The 23,078-nt window shown below is 41.0% G+C and overlaps 1 protein-coding gene across 1 annotated transcript; it reads left to right on the top strand.

Annotated features, from left to right (window-relative positions):
* Positions 1 to 530: 530 nt before the first annotated feature.
* On the top strand, positions 531 to 22,835 carry LOC132677199 (uncharacterized). The gene is made up of 5 exons (XM_078439377.2): positions 531 to 746; positions 5,039 to 5,165; positions 5,666 to 5,761; positions 20,272 to 21,219; positions 21,472 to 22,835. The coding sequence occupies exons 1-5, from the start codon at positions 732 to 734 to the stop codon at positions 22,833 to 22,835; spliced, it is 2,550 nt and encodes an 849-aa protein (XP_078295503.1). The 5' UTR covers positions 531 to 731.
* Positions 22,836 to 23,078: the final 243 nt, after the last annotated feature.

Here is a 23,078-nt window from a genome sequence, read left to right as displayed (position 1 = left end):
GTATAAGGGAAAGCTCCCTGTGGAAGGGTGTCTCCCACTGCATAGAAGAAAGAGGGGGGATGTGTAAATCTCCAGAAACTCTGATCAGTGGAGAAGGCATGGATTTAAATATGGACAAAAACCATAGCTATGATCATGCTTTTTGTCTGGTCAACTTCCTAAATACTTCCCAATAGGATCACTTGTGGAATTTCAAAAAATGATCATATCGCCCCCCCCCCCCACCAGATTCTGTCAATCAGTGTTTGTTGAAACAATGGTGTTGTTTTAATTAAGTGCTCCAGGTGATTCTAAAGGAATCCAGCATGAAGCACAAAGGTTTCCCAACAATTTAGGAGGGGTGAGTGCAGGCTTTGGCTCTAGGAGAGGTGCCAGGGTCTCCTCTATAGGAGTTGGAGAGGATCAAGGCCGTGTAACAAAGTGTGCCTATGGTGTAGCAGCATTTGTGGGATGTAGTGGCATCTGTGGGAGGAGAAGCATCTGTGGAAAGGAGAAGAGGAAAACTCAGAGGTTGGCATCCAATTAGGAGCTCAAAAGGTTCTGAATAGCTTTTTACACAAAGGAGTAGGAAGTTGGGCCTTTTCTACATTTCAAAGTCTGGCCTGCAGGTGATCGGTTTACAGGTGTAGAGGCTGTGTTAGTGGCTTGGAAGACATTTTCTGCTGATGCAGCTGTGAGATCTCCAGCAAAATCTTCAGAGAAGAAACCCAGGGGACCAGGTGAAAGAAGAAATGGCCAGTTCTCAGGTAAGCTGTGCATCTGAGGGCAGGGACCCTGCCCTGTTTTTCTCTTGAAGGCCCATGCAAACTGAAATCGCAAGTGTTGGTTTTTCTAGTTCTGAGATTTCTGCTTTATTTTTTCACCCAATTTTTAACCTTTTCAGATGATACTCAAGATTAGGTTTGTAGAACACTCTTCCCTTGTATCGCTGAGCCTTCTCCCCCTTCTCCAACTCCAAATTAAAGTTCTGCAAGTATTGAAAATATTCCCTTTGTGAACGATCCACAGGGGAAGGCGTTGAGTCCAAGATTCCTGTTGCTGGTGGAGTCTGGTCCTGCATAGCACTCAAGGAAAACCGTTCCCATTTAGGTCAGATCTGGATGCTTAATCACCTCTCTAGAGACCAGGATGAAGAAAATGCACAAATACACAGGATAGATATGAGGTCCGGATTAACTCCAAAGTTGTCAGATAAAAGGAAGACTCTTGCTGCTTAGAATGTTAAAAAGATACCCCATTTTCAGGTTGTTTCATTACAATTTCATTTCAATTTATTTCATTAGGTAGATTTACCGAGTGATATGCAGAAACCATCCCATTTCAACTGGAACAATCTTTCTTCTGGCCAAGTTTCTCTTTGCCTGTAGTTTCTGATGAAAGGAACAGAGGTAAAAGAAATGTCGATAGGATTAAATTTTCTTACAGTTTGCCATCCATTGATAAACACTAGATATAGGCAGAATATAACATTGCTCAAGGAATTCAGAATTGCCTTCATGTGAATGCTTTGCCAGAGGCAAAAGGGAAGCTCAGCTTGAGGAGAGCCAGACTGCCAGTATCCTGTAAGTCTTCTTGACTATCTGAAAATGCTTTAGAAACTTCTTTTATCTCTATGCCTCCAACTTAAAGCATACCATCAGTGTCTCCTCAAATCCTACTGCAGCCCTTGGCGCCCACAATTCCTCTCCCTGTGCTTTCATGAAAACAGCTTTTTTGACCAAAGAGGTCTCCAGAATCCTTTCTTGACCACTTGCTCCCAACCCACATCCCACCCGTTGCCACTGGACAATGAAGGCTCTCACCTTTGTGTAGTAGAGATAATGACTTCTGGGAGTGGAGGTTCTAAATCACTCGGACCTCCATCCTGTAGACTGTTAGTTTACTCCACATTCTTGATGCAAATCTATTCTTCTATTTAGTTTGTATTTTCAGAACAGGAAAAGAAGAATCCCATAGTTTACATGCTTGCATCTTCGAATCCTGAAACAGAATAGAGCAGAAATGAGGATTGAAACAAAAGCTTTTAATGAAACAGTATATGGTGGGATCATCAAGCACAATGGTCAAGAAACAATTCTGGAGATGTTGGATGATGCAAGATAGATTATTGGAGTAGCACAGAGACTGGACCTGTGGGCAGAGAGAGCCATACGGTGGCTTCATGAAGCTTATATGTCCTGGGGGGAAGGGGAGCTGCACGCAGTATTAGATCACAAATGTTCCTTTTATTTTTTTTAAGTTTATTTACTTATTTTGAGAAGGAGACAGAGCACGTGAGGGGGGGAACGGGGAAAAAATGGGAGAGAAAGAGAATCGCAAGCAGGCTCCACATACTCAGCAGCATGGAGCCCTCCTGGGGGCTCAAACTCATGAACTGTGAGATCATGGCCGAAACCACAACCAAGAGACAGAGGCTTAACCCGCTGAGCAACTGAGGAGGCCCTTCCTTTGAATTTCTGAGTGTAAAACTGCTGCAGGATTTCTCTGGTGATTACCATTCAGTTCAAGGTTACTTATTGAGATGTATAGGCAGTCAGGAGACCCCTTAAGAATGTAGCAACCAGCACTTACTTGATGCTTATTAAAACTCTGCAGGCTCTAGGTCAGGCTTCTCTGGTGGAGGTGCACATTTTCCTGTTTGTATCCCTCATCATACTAGATCCAGAAATAATAGCTGGTTTATGTATATCATTCAATGTGTTTGTGTTGACAGTGTGAATAAAAGACCTAAGCATCATTATCCAAAACTAGATTTATGAGTGTAATGTCATTGAAGATGTTTCTTAGTTTCCACGACCATTTTCTTCTCTTCCCTTGTTTCCTGTAGTTTGTGTGAGAGACGGGGAGATTGAGAGAACAAGTGGAGAAGGCGCAGAGAGAGAGAGGAAGAGAGAGAGACAATTTAAAAGCAGGCTCCCTGTTATCATCGCAGAGCCCAATGTAGGGCACATACACAGGAGCCTGGAGATCACAATCTCAGTCAAAATCAGAAGTCAGATGCTTAACTAAGTGAGCCACCCAGGTGGCCCTCCACTCTATCACTTTTAATATGTATATAACTGCTTTCTAAATGTATGGGTGTGTGCATGAAGTGTAAAACAGGAGATCAATTTGGTGTGGACACTTTCTGGTTTCCATCATTCTTTTCACCTTTCACACGTGTTACTAACGTTGCTTTAGGGTCCCGTCTGGATATTGACCACTGTGTCGTTTTAGATCAACTCTAGGTCAGATAACCCAGGTTAAAACGGAATCTCTTCCATGTACTGGATGCTTGACAAAATATCCACAGAGAAATAGAATAACCTGTTTGCTCTCATAGATGATAATTGTTTATAATTATGATTATTATTCATTTTCCATTAATTTATGAAAAATGAGTAGATGCTATCTACTAAGTAGGAAATGCTCAGAAAGGCGCCTTGTTGCCTTTTTTGCTATTCTAGTAGAACCTGTGGTTGTTATAAAACCCATTTAGTTCCAAGTACTCCATGAGTTCCTGCCTTTGAATTCTTGCTCTTTGTTATTCAAATATCTATTCCCTGGCCAATAGGCTAATGTCTTGTCAGCAATGCAGAATCTGGGGACACTTGGGTGGCTCAGTCAGTTAAGCATCTGACTCTTGATTTCGCTTAGGTCAGTAGCTCATGGTTCCTGAGATGGAGCCCCAAGTCAGGCTCTGCACTGTCAGTGGGGAGCCTCCTTGGGATTCTCTCTCTCTCCCTCTCTCTACCCCTCCCCCATTGCTCTCTCTCCCCCTCTCTCAAAATAAGCATATAAACTTAAAAAAAATAAAGCTCTTCAATGCACCATTGTGAAATTGTAATTCATATTAGAATATGCTACGTACATTGTAACACACCCAGACTTTCCATCTAAGAAATAGACACCAGGTATACTACGTGATGTGAATATAGTATTTAAAAATGTGGATGCCTTTGTTGATGCCTTCATTTTATAAATTCGCTTGAATAAACACAATATTTACACTGGTTCTTACCTCAAAGTAAGAAAATAGATGAAAGCATATCATTGTGTTGAAAAATGTCTTCCTGCGGAAAGCAGGAAACTCCTCAAAGTCAGAACCAGTTTTCCCAATATACCTAAACAAACAAGAATTCACTTCTTGGTGAGTCACAGATAGAATCCATACCAGCTGGGGTTGTCACACAAAGGAAATGTGATTTTCAACAGTTAAGGAGATCACAGGGAATCACTTCCAAAGCAGAGACCCCGGGAAGGGAATGGTTTCATATATAGTCAGTGTGGAGAATTAGAGGGAGAGCCCATCACCTTATGTAAAGGTGCAGATCAGGTTACACTTGGGCCTGAAGAAAACAGTTGTATACAGGGGGGCCTGGGTGGTTCAGTTGGCTGAGCATCCAGCTTCAGCTCAGGTCATGATCATGCAGTCTGTGTGCTCGAAATCTTGCGTTTTGTGAGTTCGAGCCCTGCACTGGGCTCTGTGCTGGCAGCTCAGAGCCTGGAGCCTGCTTCCAATTCTGTCTCCCTCCCTGTCCTTCCCCTGCTCCTGCTCTGTCTCTCTCTCTCAAAGATAAGTAAATACACATTGGAATGTTTACTTTTTGAAAACAAGCAGTTCCATACCTACTCTGGATGTTACATAGTAAATGAGGTTTGTGCTCGCTCTTAGGTGGAGAGTTTAGTATTATAATGAGGTCATGGTTACAATCCTCTCCCCATGGTTGGCACCACTGTCTACCTGCTTAGGAGTGAGTCAGGGGATGAGCTCAGACAGGGTGGGTATAAGCTCTTTCTCAGATGACATACCTTTTGTTGTATACTTTCTGTTTCCATCACAAGAGATGATGGCCCTGGGGTGTTGTTGCCTGAAGTAACAGATAAGGTTGAAAGAACAAGTGAAATAAAATGAGGGACTAAGGGCAGTGGGTATCAACAAGTAAGCAGTGGAGGTCAGGTCTTGGGGTCCAGCTGGTGACATTAACTCCCTCTTGCATCTTAGGTACCATTATGAATGCTGCCTATGGCTACTTGGTAACTGTGGTATTTGTTGCAGGGACTGCTGACCTTCAGGGATGTGGCCATAGAATTCTCTCAGGAGGAATGGGGATGCCTGAACCAGAGTCAGCGAGAACTGTACAGGGATGTGATGTTAGAGACCTATGGACACCTCCTCTTCTTGGGTGAGGATAACTCCTTCCAGACTTCCCAAACCACACTCGCGGGTTTGTTCCTTCCTTGGAAGACTGTCTTTTGGAAGCTTCCTCTTGCATGACTGGGATTCAGATCCCTGCAGTCAGAGAAAGAAGTCGAGTTTGTAGATATAGAGAAATATCTTCATGAGGTTTCCTTTCCAGCTGTAGATTCCCCTTCTTTACGGTGAGGTGAGAGCATCATCATCTGTAGATGAGTGGTAATTGTAAACATTGAGTGGCATAAAATGGTACTGCCCACTGAAGCTCCCAACTGCTACTGATTCCTATAGTGGTAGTACTTGGACGTGAGGTCATGATGTGAACGTTGGAAATTCCTGTCAAGTGTACTAAAGGGGCTTGTGGGCAACAGCATTCAGAAACCATTTTCTGGAATTCTACAATGTCCTCTCTCGTGTACTGAGCACAGTATTGGCGTGACAGAATCTGAGAAACAGGTATGTTCTTTTTTTTTTTTTTCTGATAATCAGGCCTCATTGTGTCAAAACCACACCTGGTCATTTTTTTGGAACAAAAGAGGGAGCTCTGGGATGTGAAGAGAAAGAAGACGGTAGCCTCACCAGCAGGTAGGTGGGCATGAACAAAACAGATGACAGTGGTGATATGCAAATATTTAAAATATGGCTCAAGTAGCTCTCCTTGAATGGAAATTAGTTTGGAAGCCCAGTTTTACGTCTGTCCCACTCATAGCGGGACATCAGCTTTCCAACCCGTCATACTCTTACATTCTCGAGGGATTCTTTGTTCTGCTCCAGTGATGGTCCATCACATCCACAGTGAGTGCCAGGAGACTCCCCTTATGCGTTGAGTATCTCCAAAGTCTGAAAGCTTCTCCTTTGCTTTGAAGGCCCTGGAGAATTCTCCATATTCTGAGAAACTCTATTGTAAGTCATTCCCAGTTTCTGTTTTCGTGAGAAGTGTGTCATAGTAGTGGTGGACAGAGTGGGTTTTGGTGTCCAAATCCCAGGAGCACTGGAGACAGGGATCACGTGATTTCCGGTTTATGCTTTCCAATGTTCCTGAGGCTATAATCTTTTTCTTTTATTTTAATGTTTGTTTTTGAGAGAGAGACAGAGAGAGGCAGACAGACAGAGCAATTGTGGGGGAGGGGCAGAAAGAGACAGAGACATAGAATTTGAAGGAGCCTCCAGGCTTTGAGCAGTCAGCACAGAGCTTGATGTGGGGTTCGAACTCACAGACCACAAGATCATGACCTGAGCTGAAGTTGGATGGTCAACCAACTGAGCCACCCAGGCGCCCCACTGATGCTTTAGGCTTAATCATACAACACTGAGATTCAGTAATTCCCTCAGATAAAAAAGCATTTTCTAAAATGAGAAAATCTCATGCTCTATTTCACTTCAGAAGCTTATTTTTCTTATGAATGATAATAAGAAATTTCCAATTTATGTCTTCCATTCCTCAATGGTGAAATAATTTGTCCATGTGTATTCTAATATTCCTACCAACATTAATGCCACAGGGGAACTAGAACACTGAGAACTTAGAACTCACAGCCTATCATAAAGACTCAATGGGTACGTTATTTCTCAGTAACTTCATAATTTTCATCTTTTTTCTTGTATAATAGAAACTTCCTGTGCCTTTGTCATAAATGTTTGCACTTTCTGCGTGGCTCTTTATGAGATTCATTTCTGACTTATTAGATGAAAATTCTGACATGGCATGTGCATCATGAGGTATGAGGTAGATCATTTGGGTTGACCTGTTGGTCTTGCAGAGTTTTCCTGATATCATTTAGTTACCTGTTCTCTCTTCTTCCTCCATAAGTCTCTCTAAGATGATCATTTGAATTGTTTGCCATGGAATAGTGGCTTGATATTTGAATAAAATGGTTATTTTCCTTTTCGGTGTTAGACTGTGATTTACATATTTGTTCTGGACATTTATTTCACAGCTGTCATTCTGTGTCCTTTGAAGAACATTAGCCACCTGATCCCAGTGTCACCCATTACAGGTTCCTTATTTCCTGTGTGCTCTCTGCTGGATCCCTCCACTAGAAGGTTGATATTTTTTCTCTGTTATCATTAAGTATATTTATGGGAAGATGTGCACTAATCATCTCATTTATTCTGGAAGCTTCCTCCTTCATTTCACCTTGTTTGTTGTCTGCTTTGGAAAATGAAGGTTTCCTCCTATGTTTGCTGTAGGAATTGCTGTTGAAAGTAGAGATTGTGAATGAAAGTTCTGCCCTGTAAACTTCCATTTTATTCTGCCCTCATGTCCCATAGATACTCTTCCTTATCTCTTTTCTGTTGCTGCAAATAAAGAAAATGTGTATCACATTAGTTCAAATGCCTTAAAATTGTGAATGTAATCCAGCACAAAACATAAAGGAGACCTAGATTTTAATGGTATAGAAGACTCAAAAACAATACCTATTGGTATTTCTTTTTTTTTTTTTAATATGAAATTTATTGTCAAATTGGTTTCCATATAACACCCAGTGCTCCTACCAACAGGGGCCCTCCTCAATACCCATCACCCACCCTACCCTCCCTCCCACCGCCCATCAACCCTCAGTTTGTCCTCAGATTTAAGAGTCTCTTATGGTTTGCCTCCCTCCTTCTCTAACCTGTTTTTTATTTTCTTTACCTCCCCCATAGTCCTAAGTTTCTCAGGATCCACATAAGAGTGAAAATACATGGTATCTGTCTTTCTCTGTATGACTTCTTTCACTTAGCATAACACTCTCCAGTTCCATGCACGTTGCAACAAAAGGCCATATTTCATTCTTTCTCATTGCCAAGTAGTAGTCCATTGTGTATATAAGCCACAATTTCTTTATCCATTCGTCAGTTGATGGACATTTAGGCTCTTTCCATAATTTGGCTATTGTTGAGAGTGCTGCTATAAACATTGGGGTACAAGTGCTCCTATGAATTAACACTCCTGTATCCCTTGGGTAAATTCCTAACAGTGCTATCGCTGGGTCATAGGGTAGGTCTATTTTTAATTTTTTCAGGAATCTCCACACTGTTTTCCAGAGCGACTGCACCAGTTTGCATTCCCACCAACAGTGCAAGAAGGTTCCCGTTTCTGCACATCCTCGTCAGCATCTATAGTCTCCCGATGTGTTCATTTTAGCCACTATGACTGGTGTGTGGTGGTATCTGAGTGTGGTTTTGATTTGTATTTCCCTGATGAGGAGCGATGTTGAGCATCTTTTCATGTGCCCGTTGGCCATCTGGATGTTTTCTTTAGAGAAGTGTCTATTCATGTTTTCTGCTCATTTCTTCACTTGATTTTTTGTTTTTCGGGTGTGGAGTTTGGGGAGTTCTTTTTAGATTTTGGATGCTAGCCCTTTGTCTCATATATCATTTGCAAATATCTTTTGCCATTCCGTTGGTTGCCTTTTAGTTTTGTTGATTGTTTCCTTTGCTGTGCAGAAGCTTTTTATCTTCATGAGGTCTCAATAGTTCATTTTTGCTTTTAATTCCCTGGCCTTTGGGGATGTGCCAAGTAAGAAATTGCTGCGGCTGAGGTCAGAGAGGTTTTTCCCTGCTTTCTCCTCTAGGGTTTTGATGGTTGCCTGTCTCACATTCAGGTCCTTCATCCATTTTGAGTTTATTTTTGTGAATGGTGTAAGAAAGTCATCTAGTTTCAACCTTCTGCATGTTGCTGTCCAGTTCTCCCAGCACCCTTTGTTAAAGAGACTGTCTTTTTTTCCATTGGATATTCTTTCCTGCTTTGTCAAAGATTAGCTGGCCATATTTTTGTGGGTCTAGTTCTGGGGTTTCCATTCTATTCCATTGGTCTATGTGTCGGTTTTTGTGCCAATACCATGCTGTCTTGATGATTACAGCTTTGTAGTAGAGGCTAAAGTCTGGGATTGTGATGCCTCCCGCTTTGTTCTTCTTCAACAATATTACTTTGGCTTTCGGGGTCTTTTGTGGTTCCATACAAATGTTAGGATTGCTTGTTCTAGCTTTGAGAAGAATGCTGGTACAATTTTGATTGGGATTGCATTGAATGTGTAGATAGCTCTGGGTAGTATTGACATTTTGACAATATTTATTCTTCCAATCCATGAACGTGGAATGTTTTTCCATTTCTTCATATCTTCTTCATTTTCCTCCATAAGCTTTCTATAGTTTTCAGGATACAGATATTTTACACCTTTGGTTAGGTTAATCCTGGGTATTTTATGCCTCTTGGTGCAATTGTGAATGGGATAAGTTTCTTTATTTGTCTTCCTGTTGCTTCATTATTCGTGTATAAGAATGCAACTGATGTCTGTACATTGATTTTGTATCCTACGACTTTGCTGAATTCATGTATCAGGTCTAGTAGACTTTTGGTGGAGTCTATCACGGGTTTTCCACGTGTAGTATCATGTCATCTGCAAAAAGTGAAAGATTGGCTTCATGTTTGTCAATTTTGATGCCTTTGATTTCCTCTTGTTTTCTGTGTGCTTATGCTAGCACTTCCAACACTATGTTAAACAACAGCGGAGAGAGTGGACATCCCTGTCGTGTTCCTGATCTCAGGGAGAAAGCTCTCAGTTTTTCCCCATTGAGGATGATATTAGCTGTGGGCTTTCATAAATGGCTTTTATGATGTTTAAGTGTGTTCTTTCTATCTTGACTTTCTCAAGGGTTTTTATTAAGAAAGGATGCTGAATTTTGTGTAATGCTTTTTCTGCCTCTATTGACAGGATCATATGGTTCTTATTTTTTCTTTTACTAATGTGATGTATCACGTTGATTGATTTGCGAATGCTGAACCAGCACTGATGCTCAGGAATGAATCCCACTTGATCATGGTAAATAATTCTTTTTATATGCTGTTGTATTCGATTTGCTAGTATCTTATTGAGAATGTTTTCTTTCATATTCATCAGGGATATTGGGCTATAGTTCTCTTTTTTTACTGGGTCTCTGGTTTAGGAATCAATGTAATGCTGGCTTCATAGAATGAGTCTGGAAGTGTTCCTTCCCTTTCTACTTTTTGGAGTAGCTTCAGAAAGATAGGTATTATCTCTGCTTTAAATGTCTGGTAGAATTCCCCTGGGAAGCCATCTGGCCCTGGACTCATATTTGTTGGGAGGTTTTTGATAACTGATTCGATTGCTTCTCTGGTAATGGGTCTGTTCAAGCTTTCAATTTCTTCCTGTTTGAGTTTGGAAGTGTGTGAGTGTTTAGGAATTTGTCCATATCTTCCAGGTTGTCCAGTTTGTTGGCATATAATTTTTCATAGTATTCCCTGATAACTGCTTGTATTTCTGAGGGATTGGTTGTAATAAATCCATTTTCATTCATGATTTTATCTATTTGGGTCATCTCCCTTTTCTTTTTGAGAAGCCTGGTTAGAGGTTTGTCAATTTTGTTTATTTTTTCAAAACACCAACTCTTGGTTTCATTGATCTGCTCTACTGTTTTTTTAGATTCTATATTGTTTATTTCTCTCTGATCTTTATTATTTGTCTTCTTCTGCTGGGTTTGGGTTGTCTTTGCTGTTCTGCTTCTGTTTCCTTTAGGTGTGCTGTTAGATTTTTTATTTGGGAATTTTCTTGTTTCTTGCGATAGGTCTGGATTGCAATGTATTTTCCTCTTAGGACTGCCTTCGCTGTATCCCACAGCGTTTGGATTGTTGTATTTTCATTTTCATTTGTTTCCATATATTTTTTAATTTCTTCTCTAATTGTCTGGTTGGCCCATTCATTCTTTAGTAGGGTGTTCTTTAACCTCCATGCTTTTGGAGGTTTTCCAGACTTTTTCCTGTGGTTGATTTCAAGCTTCATAGCATTGTGGTCTGGAAGTAGGCATGGTATGATCTCAATTCTTGTATACTTATGAAGGGTACAGTCTTTAATTTAAAGTCTAGTTTGTCTGATATAAGTATGGCTACTCCAGCTTTCTTTTGAGTTCCAGTAGCATGACAGATAGTTCTCCATCTCCTCACTTTTAGTCTGAAGGTGTCCTCAGGTCTACAATGAGTCTCTTGTAGATAGCAAATAGATGGGTCTTGTTTTGTTTTGTTTTGTTTTCCATTCTGATACCCTATGTCTTTTGGTTGGAGCATTTAGTTCATTTACATTCAGGGTCCTTATAAAAAGATATGGGTTTAGAGTCACTGTGATGTCTGTAGGTTTCATGCTTGTAGTGATGTCTCTGGTACTTTGTTTCACAGGATCCCCCTTAGGATCTCTTGTCGGGCTGGTTTAGTGGTGATGATTTCCTTCAGTGTTTGGGAAGAACTTTATTTCCTTCTATTCTAAATGACAGAATGGCTGCATAGAGGATTCTCAGCTGCATATTTTTTCTGTTCACCACATTGAAGATTTCCTGCCATTCCTTTCTGGCCTGCCAAGTTTCAGTAGATAGATCCGTCACGAGTCTTATCGGTCTCTCTTTATATGTTAGAGCATGTTTATCCCTAGCTGCTTTCAGAAGTCTCTCTTTATCCTTGTACTTTGCCAGTTTCACTATGATATGTCATGCAGAGGATCGATTTAAGTTACGTCTGAAGGGAGTTCTCTGTGCCTCTTGGATTTCAATGCCATTTTCCTTCCCCAGATCAGGGAAGTTTTCAGCTATGATTTCTTCAAGTACACCTTCAACACTTTTCCCTCTCTTCCTCCTCTGGAATCCCAATTATGCGTATATTATTGCGTTTCTTCATATCACTTAGTTCTCTAATTCTCCCTCATACTCCTGGATTTTTTTTTTATCTTTTTCTCAGCTTCCTCTTTTTCCATAATTTTCTCTTCTAATTCACCTATTCTCTCCTCTGCCTCTTCAATCTGAGCTGTGGTCGCCTCCATTTTAATTTGCACCTCATTTATAGCATATTTTAGCTCCTCCTGTTTCTTAATCCCTTGATCTCTGTAGCAATAGATTCTCTGCTGTCCTCTATACTTTTTTCAAGCCCAATGATTAGTTTTATGGCTTTTATTTTATTTTATTTGTTTGTCAACATTTAGTTAATTTTTGAGACAGGGAGAGACAGCATGCACGGGGGACGGTCAGAGAGAGAGGGAGACACAGAATCTGAAACAGGCTCCAGGCTCTGAGCTGTCAGCACAGAGCCCACGCGGGACTCGAACTCACGGACCCCGAGATCATGCCCTGAGTGAAAGTTGGATGCTTAACCGACTGGGCCATGCAGGCACGCCTATTATTTTAAATTCATTTTCTGTTATATTGCTTATTCGTTTTTGATCAGTTTGTTAGCTGACACTACATCCTGGCATTTCTTTTGAGGAGAATTCTTCCGTTTTGTCATTTTGGATAGTCCCTGGAGTGGCACAGAACTGCAGGGCTCTTCCCCTGTGCTTTCTGGGGTAACTTGTGTTGGTGGGCGGGGTTGCAGTCAGACCCGATGTCTGCCCCCAGCCCACCGCGGGGCCACAGTCAGACTGCTGTGTACCTTATCTTCCCCTCTCCCAGGGGCAGGACTCACTGTGTAGTGGTGTGGCCCCTGTCTGGACTACTTCCACACTGCCAGGCTTGTGGTGCTTCCTCTGTGGGATCTGGCGTATTAACCGGGGTGGATCCGCACGGTGCACAGGGGCGAGAGGGGCAGGTTCAGCTCACTTTGCCTCTGGTGCTCCAAGGTCCGCTGCGGGAGGGACCCTGCAGCACTGGGAGGGAGGCAGACCCTTTGGAGGGATGGTTCCACAGAAGCACAGTGTGGGTGTTCATGCAGTTCAAGCAAGTTCTGTGATGGGAACTGGTTCCCTTGGAATTTTGGCAGGTGGATGGGCGAGGGAGTTGGTGCTGGCCAGCACCTTTGTTCCCTGGTGAGCTGAGCTCTGTCCTCCAGGGTTCAACAACTATTCCTCCCATTATTTCTAGCCCTTCTGCTCTCCGAGAAGAACTGTTGACTTATGACATTCCAGATGTTATGTCCCGCTTGGCTGTCAGAAAACACTCAGTACAGCCCCTCTACATTTGCAAGTCAGACTGGGGGCTCTGCGTTGCAGGGCAGGCTACCCCTCCACTGCCCTGGCTCCCTCCCACCAGTCCATGTAGTGCGCACCGCCTCTCCGCCCTTCCTACCCTCTTCTGTGGGCCTCCTGTCTATGCTTGGCTCCAGAGAGTCCATTCTCCTATTCTTCTGGCAGTTTTCTGGGTTATTTAGGCAGATGTGGGTGGAATCTAAGTGATCAGCAGAACGTGGTGAGCCCAGCATCTCCTACACTGCCATCTTCCCCTCCTTCTGTCCTCCTCTGTATTTCTGAGTTTGTGTGTTTGTGGTGTATTTGCGAGTCACTAAAACCTTTCTCCACAAATAGATGTATAATCTGTATGTCACTGAAAACGTTTCTTAGTTTCAGGGAGAGTAAACATTTTTCATTCTATCACTTTTATTCTTTTGTATTCAATTGGTAATTTTTGTATTTTATGTGGAATATTCACTTTTCTCTTTATGTTACTCAGTTTCATGGTTTTAATATATTTGCATCACCATCACCACGTTGAAACTTTCGGTAAACTTACTTTTAGGATTGTCTCTGTATAATGGTTGGTGTGTTCCTCTTAGATGAATTTAAAGTCGGATAATCTGGATAAAGACACATATTATAGTATTATTGCAATTTTGCCAGATATTCTTTTGAAAGATGAAAAACAACACTATTGTTCTCATAGATTACTGGGATAGATGGGTGAATTCATGCAAAACTGTTAGAATGGTCTGTACTGTGTAGTAAGTGTTTAAGGAGAATGGTTGCTTCTGTTCATGATATGAGGCTTAGTAATTTCCTCATTCTTCAAGTTCAAAGTCCTCCATGATTTCTTCTGTGCTTTTTTTTTTCTTGGAATATAGAAGTGTGGCTCTTGAAGTGAAGATGTTGGCATGAGTTTCAGGTTTGTGAGAAATGTAGAAACTCAGACCCCACATAAAATTGGAAATCAGAATGTGAGTTTTAAGAAGATGCTCTGTTCGTTTTCATACATCACACTGACAGTGTCACATTGACATTGAAGTGCACACGTAGCTCACCATCATTTTTTTTATTATTCTGTGTCTGTTTTCTTCTGTAGTACATTTTGACAACTGATTTTGTGGTATGTTGTAAATTAGGAAGTTTGGTGCCACCAGAATACTCTTTATGTTTCAAGATTATTGTGGGTATATATTATTCCATCCATGTGAATGTTCCATTTGATTGTGATCTTTCTGCCAAAAATGTCATTGGGAATTTGATGGAGGTCACATGAAATCAGTAGATCACTTTGAATATAGCGACAGTTGGATAATTTGAAGTATTCCAATGTAAGAACATGGATGTGTTTTCACTTACTTCTTCTTTCAATTCCTTCAGAATATTTTATAGTTTTCTCTGCACCAGTTTTGACCTCTAGCATTATGTCAAGTCTTAAGTAGTTTATTCTTTGTGATGCTACTGTAACTATAATTATATTTGGGGGGGGATTGTTTTTTGTTGTGTATACACCATGAATTCTTATTTGTTGGGTTTGTGATCTCCAATTTTGTAAAATTTGCTTGAGTTTTAGCAGGTTTTTCGAAATGAGGATTCTTTAGGGGCACTTGGGTGGCTCAGTTGGTGGAATGTCTGACTGTTGTTTTTGGCTCAGGTCATGATCCCAGGGTCATGGGATGAAGACCTGCCTCAGGCTCCACACCTAACATGCAGCTTGCTTGAGAGTCTCTGCCTCCCTGTGCCCCTAACCTACTTGTACACACACTCTGTCTCAAAAGATAATAATTTAAAATTAAAAAAAAATAGGGATTCTTCAGAGAAGAAGATAGTATCGTGACAGACTAGGAGTACCCTACCCTCATCACATCCCACAAACACATCTAGCTAACCACCAAACCGTCCTACGTATCCAAAAAGCAACCTTAAGACTGACAGAGGAATTACCCAGCTGATGAGAGAAGAGGCACATCGAAGATTGTAGGAAGTATAGAGATTTGGCTGGGGGAGCAACAGATTATAGTGCTGCTGAAAGCAGGGAACTGTGGTTGTGGAGAAGGAAGAGAGAGAGTGGAACCCAAGAAAGAATGCACAAGGAGAACATTTCCCTAATGTCATTGTCTTGGAAAAGGAGAAGGCCTGTGTTTTGTGCTTTCTTACAAATAGTGTGGCTTCAAGCCTTGAGTTTGGAAGTCGGCGGAATTAGCTTGGAAAGTCCAGGAGGGTACTGCACTGTCCTGGACAGAAGGTAGGTTCACAACCTGGGGGTAGAGAGCATGGAAACAGCAATGTGAAGAGCATTTGGGGCACAGATGAGTGAGATTATTTGATATTCTAGGGGCCCTTCAATGAGGTGCATGATGGGGAACAAAGGAGCTGACTGGTTCCATTTCCTTCCCATGTTCCTCAGCATGAACACAGAGCACTCTGAGAGAAAGGGCTCAGCGGGGATACTGGCTGCCTCCCTTGCTTACAACAAGCCCCAAGCCCCTATGCTCTGGTGGAACTGCCCTTCTCAGTCAAGCCTGACTCAATCCCAGCAAGGTTGGCCCCTACCTCAGGGGACCTGCATAATCTGCTGCCCACACCACATGTGACCACACAGTTCTGCATGGCCTCAGTTCTGGTGGAGTTGATGTCTGGTCTCATCTCACAAGTAGACCACAGCATAACCAGTCAAAACTCGCCCCATTGAGGACAGGGTCCAAACACTGGCAGGAGAGCTTCTGCAGACCACTGGCGTCAAAGATAGAGCAGGAGACATAACTGGCTATTTTAACATACAGAGGGTGGTGGAGATGTAGACAAAATACCAAGATGGAAGAATTTTTCCAAAATGAAACAACAAGATATGGCCGTGGCCAGAGATTTCAGTGAAACACAGTATCAGTAACATTCCAAATGGAAAATTGAAGGCAACTGTCATAAGGATTCTCACTGAGCTTGTGAAAAGAAGACAGCAGTGAGGCTCTTACTACAGAGATAAGAGGCTTAGCAAAGGAAGAGTGATGTAAAATGCAATAAATGAGATAAGAAATGCACTTGATTCAATGAACAGCATGTTGGAAGAATGAGAGCAGCAAATTGGTGGCCTTAAAGACAAAATAATGGAAAATAGTGAAACTTAAGGAAGAGAGAGACAGAGAGACAGAGTAGAACTATGCAACATGAAATAGCCTTAGGAAATCAGGGACTCCCTCAAAAGTGATGAGATTTATATTACAGGGGTCACAGAAGAAGATGAGCAAGGGGGTCAGAAAAGTTACTTCAGGGAATAATAGAAAAAAGCATCCCTAATCAGTTGAAGGAAACAGACTTGCAGATTCAGGAGGCACAGAACTGCATCGAAATCACCAAAAGGAGGCCAACACCAAGACATCTTGGAATCCAATTAGCAAACTATGGTGATAATGACAAAATCTTAAAAGCAGCAACACAGAGGAAGTATTTCACCCATCCTGAAAAGCATAAGGCCAGCTCAAGATTTCTCAACAGAAACTTGGTAACCCTGAGGGAGGGACATGACAGATTCAAAATGCTGAAAGGGGAAAAATAGGCAGCCAAGAACAGTCTCTCCAGGAAGACTATCATTCAGACTAGAGGAGAGAGAGAGATTTCCAGTCAAACAGAAACTAAAGGAGTTTGTGACCACTGGAACAGCCCTCCAAGACATGTTTAAGGATAGTCTTTGACTTCAGAGGAGAGACCAAAAGTGAGAAAGACAAGAAAGTATCAGAAAACAATCTCCAGAAACAACGCCAAAAGTAATAATAAAATGGCAGCAAATAGGTATCTAGTCAATAATTCCTTTGAAGGGAAATGTACTATGCACTGCAATCAAAACACATAGGGTGTCTGAATGAATTAAAAAAAACCCAAACAGGTTAACCTGCTGCCTACAAAAGACTCAATTTAGACCTGAAGTTGTCTGCCAGTTGAACGTGAGGGGCTAGAGAAACGTTATCATGCAAATGGATGTCAAAAGAAGGCCAGTGTAGCAATATTTATATTCGACAAGCTAGCCTTTTTTTTGTTTTTGTATTGTGGTTATGTCCTCTTGGGTACCAGGGTAATGCCTGCCACCTAGAATGATTTTCAATGGGTTCCCTGTATTCTATTATTTGTAGAATTTTGATGAATTTTATCAGCAATTGCTTTTTTAAAAATATATAATGTTCTCCATTACCTTTTTAATAACTATTTTGAGAGGAGAGATAAGAAGGAAGAGGTAAGGAGAGATAGAGATAGAGAGAATCCCAAGAAGGATGCCCAGTATCAGTGCAGAGCCCAGTGTGGGGCTGGAACTCACAAAGTGAGATCATGACCTGAGCCAAAACCAACAGTTGGATGCTAAACCAACTGAGCCACCGGGGCATCCAAGGAATTACTTGTTTAAAAGTTTGGTCCATTGACCAGTGAAGGCATGTGGTCTTGGTCTTTTCCAAATTGTCTAATATGTTAGTGTATGTTTGCTTTAGGAATCGTTTATCACACTATATGTTTCTGTGTGTAACTGTTGCCTCGTTTTCTTTTCCATTTTTCTTTTTCGTTGGTGGGTTTTTTTTTCACTGTAAATATATTTAAAGTATTGTCAAGTTTGTTTGTTGTATTGGAGAAACGGAATTACTTTCAATGTTATGTTTATTTGGGTCTTCATTTTACTTCTTTCTTATTTTTCTTTAGCATTTCCTTTTACAGAATTTTAGCTAAATTTCTTCATTCTTTTGTTGATTGAGGTGTAATAAAAGAAAAAGGTGAAATACAATAATTAACTCAATCATTTATAGCATAAAAAATTGAAAGTGGAGGGTCTAGTAGAAAAATTAGGAAAAAATGAATAATAATGATTACCAAAAAAAAAAGTTTCCTTGTATTTTGTATAGATAATGTCATCCTCTAACAGCGATAATTTTGCTTTTTCTCTTCCAAGTTGTTTCCATTTTAGAATTGTTTTAAGTTTATTTATTTTGAGAGAGTCAGAGTCGGGAGAAGCAGAGAGAAAGGGAGAGAGAGAGAGACAGAGAGAAACCCAACAGTCTCTGTGCTGTCAGCATGGAGCCTGATGCGGGGCTCAAACTCACATAGTGCCAGGTTGAAAACCAAGAGTCAGACAATTAAGTGAGCCAACCTACCGCCCCCAATTTGGTTTCTTTTTATGTATTTTTTTCCTAATTGTTCTGAATAGTGCCAGTACTGTGTGGAATGGACATGGGAAAGTTGCTTCAATATCTTATTTGTGATCCTATAGGAGGAGCTTTTGGCCTTCTCATCGATTCTGTTGGATTTCAGCTTTTCACACATACATGATCTTTATTTGGATGAAGTAGTTTCCTTGGATTCTTCCTTATTGAGTATCTTTAATCATGAAATGGTGTCCAATATGCTCACTTCCTGTCCCGTATCAATTAAGATAATCCTCTCTTTGTGATCTTTAGTCTGTAATGTGCAGTCCCAACTCGATAGTTTTCCATATGGTGAAACACTCTTGAATTTCAGGAAGAATTCCCAGTTGATTATGTCGTAAAATGGTAAAATGTGCTTTTGATTCAGTTTGTTTTTCATTTGTTTATTTGTTTTGAGAGGGAGAGGAAGGAAGAGGACAATGGGAGGGGCAGAGAGTGAGGAGGAAAGAGGATCCCAAGCAGGTTTTTCAGTTTGTAATGAGCTGGACATGGGGCCTGATCTCACGACTGAGGTCATGACCTGAGCTGAAGTCAAGGGTCGGGTGCTTCACCAACTTAGCCTCCCAGGCTCCCCTATTTGCTTAGTTTTATGGCGGACGTTGCATGAATATTCCCCACAGATGGTAATTCATAGTCTTCTATACTTGTAGCATCTTCCTTCAGCTTTGATAACCTGTTAAGGCTGGTATGGTCAAGGGTTTTCATAATCTCCCTTCTCTTCACTCCCTAGAAATGTCTGGGGCGATTTCAAGTACTTTGTCATGTGTGTTTATGAATTATTCTGTGAATTCATGTGGCATATGAGTTTTCCTTGCTGGGAGTTTATTTTTTTAATTTATTTTTAATTAAAAAACCATTTTTAATGTTTTTATTTATTTTTGAGACAGGGAGAGACAGAAAGAGACAGAGCATGAGCAGGGGAGGGTAGGAGAGAGAGGGAGACACAGAATCCGAAGCAGGCTCAAGGCTCTAACCTGTCAGCACAGAGCCCGATAAGGGGCTTGAACTCATGCACTGTGAGATTATGGCCTGAGCTGAAGTCTGATGCTTACCCAACTGAGCCACCCAGGTGTCCCATTGGGACTTTATTTATTACAGTGTTAAAGTACTTAGTAGTTGTAGATCTGTTGACTTTTTTCTTTTCTTTTCTTTCTTTTTTTTTTTTTTTTTTTTTTTTTGAGTGTGAGAGTCAGTGAGTGGGAGAGAAAGCAGAGGGAGAGATAGAGAGAATCTTAAACAGACTTCGTGCTTAGGGTAGAGCCTGATACGGGTGTCCATCACATGACCCTAAGATCATGACCTGAGCCAAAATCAAGAGTTGGATGCTCAACCGACTAAGCCACCCAGGTTCCTCTTTCATTACATTTTTTTCTCCATGATGATGTCAGGTAGGTTATACCTTATTTGAAATAGGTACTTTTTTTTTTTTTTTTGGATACCTATTTGTTAGCATGTAATTATCCTTTTTCCCAATTATGATTACTTTTATTTCTATGATATCACATGTACTGTGTCTTGTTTTAGTTCTTCACTTCCGATTTTAGGTGAACTTCAATTTTTCTTCCTTACTTGATGGTGTTATAGGTCTGTCCAATTTTTGGGTTACTTCTGAAAACAAACTCGTCCTGTTGTTTTATTCCTACTTTTGCTATATCGTATTTTCATAATTTCTGTTTGACTTTTAAATTAAATGTGCTTCCTTCTAAATTTTGGCTCATAGGGTAATTTCCTGATTCTTTGTGACACAGGAATATGATTTGTGCTACACCATTAAACAAGTACAGAATGACCTATTAGGCTACGTTTTCACATTGTGTGTAATCTTCTGTGTCAAGGAAGAATGAAGTCCCGATGAATCCTTCTCAACCATCTTCCTGACATTCTCAGACTGATTTGAAGGTTGTATATTAGAAGTTGTCAGTACCTTCATGTGAAAGTAGTAATTGGAATGATGTTCCTTTTTTTGTTATTTGCTATCTTTCAGCTATATCTTCACATGGCACCCAGAGCTTCCTGCCAAAGCCATGCATAGAAGCCTCTTCCCAAAATGTGTCACTGGGCACATGGAAACATCATGCCCTTGAGAATTTACACTTAATGATAAACTGGGACAGTGGTAGAAAGAATGAAGCACATCAGAAGTTTCATGAAGGACGTAGTCCAATTGAGATGACTGCCCATAATAAGAACCTCATGGCCCCAAGTGATGAAGGACATAAAACATCTTGGAAAACCGCCCTTTTTACATCCACTATTTGTGCAAAGCAGTGTGCATCTGTAAGCAGAAGTTCCAATCAAACATGCAAACATACATATTTGTGCAAAGAAAATTTGGAACATTTGGAAAATTACCTCATCCACACTGAAAACAATGCTGTGAACCATTGTGAAAGTGGGATTGGATTGACCTTTCAGTCAAATATTTCTAAAACTCAGAGATTCAAAAATGAAGATAAAAGGCCTAGGACGTCTCAGTTTGGGAGGTGCTTCACAGAGGAGGTGACCCCGCAACATTACCAGAGCATTTTCAATGGAGCTACGCTGGCTCAATACAGTGAATCTGATGCACAGTCTAACCAGGGCTCTCATGTTAGCAAACGTCTGAGGACTCTGCAAGAAAACCATTTTGAATCTAATAAAGATGAGGAAGTGTTTTATCCAAACTCCAAATATACCAATAGTAAGAGTACACAGAGGGGAGAAATTACTTCTAAATATGATGAATGTGGGAAAGCTCTGAAGCAGTCCTCCAGTATTGCTGATCATCAGAGGATTCATGGGGGTGGAAACCCATACACATATAATGAATCTGGGAACATGTTTAATCAATCATTAAGCCTAAATACGTATAAGACAAGTGGTACTGGAGAGAAAAGGTACATTGGCAAGGAATGTGGCAAAACCTTTGACAGGCACTCGAAACTATCTCAACATCAGCAAACGCATACTGCAAAGAAAATTGACAACTGTGAAGAAGGTGGTCAAACCTTTAAGGATGGGTCATCACTCCATTCAGACAGGCGAATCCGTACTGCACAGAAACCTCACAAATGTCAGCAATGTGGCAAGGCCTTTAGCCAGCAATCATTGCTTACTCAGCATCAAAGAATCCACACTGGAGAGAAACCTTATGAATGTCAAGAATGTGGCAAGGCCTTTAAATGTCACTCATACCTTATTAAACATCACAGAATGCATACTGGAGAGAAACCTTACAAATGTCAAGAATGTGGAAAGGCCTTTAAGCAGCAATCATCACTTACTAAGCATCACAGAATACATACTGGAGAGAAACCTTACAAATGTCAAGAATGTGGCAAGGCCTTTAGCCACCGATCATCCCTTACTCAGCATCACAGAATACATACTGGAGAGAAACCTTACAAATGTCAAGAATGTGGCAAGGCCTTTAGCCACCGATCATCCCTTCCTCAGCATCACAGAAGACATACTGGAGAGAAACCTTACAAATGTCAAGAATGTGGCAAGGCCTTCAGCCACCAATCATCCCTTCCTCAGCATCACAGAATACATACTGGAGAGAAACCTTACAAATGTCAAGAATGTGGCAAGGCCTTTCCCCAGCAATCATCCCTTAGTCGACATCACAGAATTCATACTGGAGAGAGACCTTACAACTGTCAAGAATGTGGCAAGACCTTTAGCCACCCATCATCCCTTACTCAGCATCACAGAATCCATACTGGGGAGAAACCTTACCAATGTCAAGAATGTGGAAAAGCCTTTAACTGTTCCTCACAACTTACTGAACATCACAGAATTCATACTGGAGAGAAACCCCACAAATGTAAAGAATGTGGCAAGGCCTATAAAGTGTACTCACAGCTTACTCAACATCACATAATTCATACCGGAGAGAAACCTTACAAATGCAAAGAATGTGGTAAGGCCTTTAGCAGATACTCAACCCTTTTTCTACATCGCATAATTCATACCGGACGGAAACCTTACCAATGTAACAAATGCAGCAAAACCTTTAATTTACCTTCAAGGCTTACTCAGCATCACAGAATCCATACTGGAGAGAAACCTTACCAATGTCAAGAATGTGGTAGAGCATTTATGCGGCTATCATCCCTTACTCGGCATCACAGAATGCATACGGGAGAGAAACCTTACAAATGTCAAGAATGTGGAAAGGTCTTTAGCCAGCGAAGAACACTTACTCAGCATCATGTAATTCATACTGGAGAGAAACCTTACAAATGTCAAGTATGTGGCAAGATCTTTAGCCAGCAAGCATCCCTTAGTCAGCATCAGAGAATTCATAGTGGAGAGAAACCTCACAAATGTCAAGAATGTGGCAAGGCCTTTAGGTTGAAGTCAAACCTTAATTACCATCACAGAATTCATACTGGAGAGAAACCTTTCCAATGTCAACAATGTGGAAAAGCCTTTAGGATTAAGTCAAAACTTAAAGTCCATCACAGAATTCATACTGGAGAGAAACCTTACGAATGTCAGATATGTGGCAAGGGCTTTACCAAATGCTCAGAACTTCATCAACATCACAGAATTCATACTTGAGCCAACCTTACCAATGTACCGTGTGCAAAAGGCTTTAATCACCAATCATCCTTTATTCAAGATTACAGAAATCATCTTGGAGCAAATGTTACAGAGTTTAAGACTGTGAAGGAATTTTCCCCCCACTTTTTAAAAAGTTTTTCTTCGACAGAATGAGTGGGAGGGTGCAGAGGCAGACACACACACAGAACGAAAAGCAGGTTCCAGGCTCCAAGGTTTCGGCACAGACAGCTGAGAGCCTGA

The sequence above is a fragment of the Panthera onca genome, chromosome E2 (assembly GCF_046562875.1).
Source record: "Panthera onca isolate mPanOnc1 chromosome E2, mPanOnc1 haplotype 2, whole genome shotgun sequence".
NCBI lineage: Eukaryota > Metazoa > Chordata > Mammalia > Carnivora > Felidae > Panthera > Panthera onca.
The sequence above is the reverse complement of the archived record's forward strand: the minus strand, read 5'-3'. Positions and strand labels throughout refer to the sequence as shown.

Coding starts and splice junctions, on each gene's coding strand:
- LOC132677199 (XM_078439377.2), top strand. Junction 5,166..5,665: donor TGGACACCTCCTCTTCTTGG/GTGAGGATAACT, acceptor TCTGATAATCAG/GCCTCATTGTGTCAAAACCA. Junction 21,220..21,471: donor GCACTCGAAACTATCTCAAC/ATCAGCAAACGC, acceptor ACCTTATTAAAC/ATCACAGAATGCATACTGGA.